Below are 5222 nucleotides of genomic sequence, written 5' to 3'. Positions count from 1 at the left end.
AGTGGGGGATGTGCAGGAGGCAGCTGATCGATGTTCCTCTCTCATCGATGTTTCTGACTCTCTATCCCTCTCCTTTCCTCTCTGTGGAAAATCAATAAAATATATTAAAAAAAAAAAAAGAGTGTTGTGTTATACCACTAAGTTTTGGGGTGGTTTGTTATGCGGCGATAGGTAGCTGGTACACACCGTATCTCTCCAGCCTCCTCACCTGTTCTCTTTGTGTTCTATTTCTAGCCTCCCTGAACTTTGCGTCATTGATAGAAACCACAATGCCCTTTCCTGCATCTATTTCTTTGCACATGCTATCTCCTCTACCTAGAATGCATTTTCTACTAACGTTCTCTATTTGAGAAAATTTCAATGCATTGTTTCAGATCTAGCTCAAATTCTGCTGTCTAGATAAAGGCTTCTCCAGCTTCCCTAAGCAAAGTTACTCTCTCACCTGGGATCCCACAGCAGTTAAATTTTATTATGGCTCTCTCCATATTGCACAAACTTTCATCTATTTATATGTCTATGTCTCAAAGTGGACTGAAAGTCCACTGAATCTTATACATGACTGGGTCTTCATTACATACTGGAAGGCCTGAACTGTATCACTGATCCCCAATGGACATGGGTTAAATCAATGAATTAACCTTGGAGTCAGGAGAACCAAGGTGACATCATGCAGAACATTTTTCTGACTTACACAGAATACCACAAGTTTCTTTCTTTTTTTAACTTTTTAATGATGACATATGTGTCCTTATCCCCCATTGCCCCACTCCCCGCTCAGGCCCTCACCCCTTCGTGTCTGTGTCCATTGGTTATTCTTATATGCATGCATACAAGTCCTTTGAATACCAGCAGTTTCAAAGTAAAATCACAGCAAAAGCAATTCTTGAAGAAATGTCAAATCACAAAATTTATATTATTGGCACACAAGAAACCATTCATTCTGGCCTGTGTTGGCTGCCTCCTTAGTTTTCTTGGACTGAGTTTTGCCAGATTACCAAGGTCTTCAATTTGTTATAAAGACATTGCAAGAACCACTGTGAATAGATTTACCATCTCAAAAGTTCACCCTGGATTATAAATTTGGCTCCCTTGATGTAAAAATGAAAAACAAAAAGAGCTGAGTCATGGGGCTGATGACTTCAGATGTTAAAGAACAAAATAAGAAAAAACACACACACAAAAACTGACATGTTAGGCAAATTCCAAAATTCTGGAACTACACAGCAAACCTTGAAACTTGACAAAGTTATAAGACAAGTAAAAACAAGAGTTACTTTTGGGAGAATGCCTCAAACTTCCCTTTGTGATAATCTTGTCTAGGGGGATGAAGTGGAGAAATGCCTATGAACTACATCACTCTAATGGTAAACAAAATGACTTTGCTTTTGCAGTTACCAAATTTTACTTTATTTAGAAAGATAGGTACTGAGCTTCAAGGTGCTCTATTTTCTGAGTGAGTTTAAGGAATATAGAAATCAATGACATAGTAACCTTGAGGGAGATGGATCATTGAGGACTGGGTCACACCTGTATTTAAAAAAATACTAAATTAAATACTCAGAGAAGATCAAAGAATGATCATAGAATGAGAATGACTGTGTATACTCTACTTATATAGATGATAATTTGAAGTCTCATTAGATTCCTTGCTTTCTTTCTTAAACAAATTTGAGGCTCACCAGCTGCCAAATCATGACCAAGAGGTGTTACCTACTTTGTCTACTGCCAGTTACATCCATCTTTAAAGACACATCTAGACTAAAAGTATCTTGCATTGAGACCAAGAAAGTGAGATTAAAGAATATGGGCCAGGATGCCTCAGTTCTTTCTTTTAAATAATTATTGGATAAATTCTCTAAGATACTGACCTCTTTCTTAAGCATTTATTATTAAAAATATTTCAGTGACCCATGTGAGTAGATTACAGAGGATTGAAATACATCTTCTTCTTCACCCATATTCTAGATAACACAGGGGAAATGAAGAAATACTAGTACCTAAAGAAGTGGTGGTAAGTGCACTCTACTCAACATTTTCATCACCTGGGATGCATATGTTATCTAAGCCATGGAGGGTATGGAGAAATGAAACTCTTTTCATGGATTCCTGCACGGAAATAGGAAGTGTCCCAGTAATAGACAACTGTCTTCATAGCACTTCACTGACCTCTGGTCTAGAAAAGGTTACGGTAAGTGAGGATGAAGAACCAAAAATGGGGGTCTCTGAGAACAGGTGAATTTAAAGGTGAAAGTTACATTTTATTTATTTTTTTAATTGTCATAATACACGTATATATGTATTATGTATATGTTTTCAATCTTAAACATTTACAATGTAAAATTCAGTGGCATTAAGTACACTGCCAATGTTGTATAACCATCACCACTAATCATTTCCAGACCTTTTTTTTTTTTATCATTACAAATAGAAACTGTACTCATGAAACAATAATCCCACTTATCCTCCTCCCTCCAGCCCCTGGTAATCTCCTTTCTATCTCTATAAGCTTACCTATTCCAGGTGCCTTACATAAATGGAATCATATATATCTGTCCTTTTGTGTCTGGCTTATTTCACTTAGCATAATGTTTTCAAGGTTCATCCACATTGTAACATGTATCAGTACTTCATTTCTTTTTATTGCTAAATAAAATTCCATTGTATGGATATGCCACATTTTGTTTATTCATTCATCTGACTTTGGGGTTGTTTCTACATTTTGGCTACTGTAAATAATGCTATAATGAATATTTAAGTACAAGTTTTTGTATAACCTATGTTTTCCATATTTTGGGTATTTGCCTAGGAGTGGAACTGCTGGGTGACAGAGTAACTATATATTTAACTTTTGGGGAACTTCAAGACTGTTTCCAAAGAGGCTGCATTATTTTACATTCCCACCAGAAGTGTATAAGGATTCAGTTTCTTACATCCTCATCAACACGTTAGCTTCTGTTGCACCTTTTTAAAATTCCAGTCCTTCCTTCCTACTGGATGTGAAGTGGAATCTCATGTACTTTTGATTTGCATTTATCTCCCTGATGCCTAATGAAGCTGAGCATCTTTTCATGTGCTTCCTGGCCGTTTGCTTATCTTCTTTATAAGTGTTCAATGCCCTTGTCTGCTAACTCTAAAATCCATGTCTGTATTTTGGTTGTTTCAGGCAGGAGGATAAATCTGGCTCTCCAAACTGGCCAGAAGTGAAAGATAGAACTGATTTCTCTCCTGGGCATGGGTCACATGTTCCCACTTCTTCCTATGAGTGGCAATATTTGATTGGATGCTAGAAATTGTTGAATTCTGGGTTTGTCATACTTTTCAATGGATGTTGGGACTTCTTTCTAGTATCCTCATGTCCTTGGCCTCCCTGGACCCTGATCCCTGTCTCCCCTCAACTCAACAAGATTTACTCCCAGGCTCTGCTTGGGTTCCCCTCCCTTCATTGCAGCTCAGAAACTGCCTCCAGACAGAAAGCCTGAGACCTGGTAGCACTCATCTCATTTGTTACCTTTCTCTTAGGGATCAAGTCCTGTGCTACCTATCACGTCTGAAAAGGGCTCTTTCATACACTGGGCCCAGATTTCTAATTGTTACAGCAGGAGGATAAATCTAGATCTTTTCATTCCCTTCTAACCGCAGTGGAAATTTCAATTTATTTTCAAATCTGCTCGTTTTGATTAGTTTGTTATTGCTTGTACATTTTTATACAGTATTTATTTTTGATCCACAGTTGGGAATCCACACATGCAGATTTCAACTCTGCAGGGGTCGGCACCCATAACCCCAATGTTGTTCAAGGGTCAACTGTAATTCTCTTCATTTCTATAAACATTTCATCCATTCTTAGCCTTTAATCTATTATCTAAAATCCTGGATGTCTAAATCTGTTGTTTGTTTTCCTTGAATGGCTTGTGATTTTTTTTTTAATGAGCACATATTTAGTTGGTTTTAATCTGCAAAAAACCTGAGCATCTACTTTGAAGGAACATTTCCCTTCAAAGATTATTACCATATAACTCTGTGAGGAGCCAGGGTATGCTACTCACTTAGAACTTCTCAAGCCCCTTTCAGGGTCCTCTCTTCAATCAAGGGTTCTTCAGTTCACCTACCTGTCTCTTCTCTTCCTTAATAATGTTGTCAACATATGCCCTCAGGTAGAGCCCTGCCTTTCAGATGTGCTTACTGCTCACTGCTCCACTCTCAGCTGTCCTTTTTGTTGGCCCCTGATGGTGCCCCATTTCTCTGCAGGTACAGCACGAAGGCCCCCTGCTGTGTCTAGTGCACCGTGCTGTCAGAAGCAGAAACCTGGGTTTCCTATTCATCTCTTGTTGGTGCCCTACATGAGCGGCCGCCAACCTTTCAGACCTCACGGACCAACAGTGGTCCACGGACCACCGGTTGGCAACCGCTGCCCTACATCACCCAAACTTAGGGATGTCACCTGCCCTTGAACTTCTATTATAACCTCTATTTGAAAGACCTTTAAATCTATCCTCCTAGATTTAACATTTCCCCCATGTTGGAAATCCCAGATTCCCAACTGCTTATTGGACATGTCCATCTGGACATCTGTCTGATGTACACTCAATAGATCCAAATAAAAATACAACATTTTTGTCTTCTGTCTCTACCTGTCCAAGGATTTTTCCTTTCAGTCACAAGCCCCAAACATTCAAGTTGGAGGAGATTTTCAGAACTCATTTTACCAGTTGGGAAAAGCAAATGACGACCAAAGATATTAACTACGTTTTTGTTCATCACTTCCAATTAATTTATCTAAAATAGCGCTTTCGTTATGTTTCTTCCCACTCAAAAACCTTCAATGGTTTCCCTTTTGCCTAAACCTTGACACTTAAGACTCTTATGGTAAGAGCATTCTCCCTATTACAATAGTCCCTTCCCCACTGCCCCTGCAATAATCCTTCAAATAAAATCTCTCCTTTCAAACAAAAGCAAAACAAAACTTCAGTGATTTCCCAATAGTCACAAGATTATAGCTAGAGTTATCAAAATCTAGTTTTATAGACCAGCATTTCCATGTATGAAGCCTCTGCTATAGGCAAGTGAGTCAAATCCAGCCATGGGCAAACTACGGCCCGCGGGCCGGATGCGGCCCGTTTGAAATGAATAAAACTATTGAAATAAAAGACCGTACCCTTTTATGTAATGATGTTTACTTTGAATTTATATTAGTTCACACAAACACTCCATCCATGCTTTCG

The 5222-nt window shown here is 38.7% G+C and overlaps 1 protein-coding gene across 1 annotated transcript in view; it reads right to left on the bottom strand.

The window, feature by feature from the left end:
• KIAA1958 (KIAA1958 ortholog) overlaps positions 1-5222 on the bottom strand; it is a 59270-nt gene that overhangs the window by 6393 nt on the left and 47655 nt on the right. Inside the window, exon 4 of the mRNA XM_006771191.2 lies at positions 616-631. Within this exon, the coding sequence (XP_006771254.1) occupies positions 616-631 (16 nt within the window). The remainder of the gene's footprint in view (positions 1-615; positions 632-5222) is intronic.

Source organism: Myotis davidii, unplaced genomic scaffold (assembly GCF_000327345.1).
Source record: "Myotis davidii unplaced genomic scaffold, ASM32734v1 scaffold64, whole genome shotgun sequence".
Lineage (NCBI taxonomy): Eukaryota > Metazoa > Chordata > Mammalia > Chiroptera > Vespertilionidae > Myotis > Myotis davidii.
Note: the sequence above shows the minus strand (reverse complement) of the source record. Positions and strands in the feature narration are given on the sequence as shown.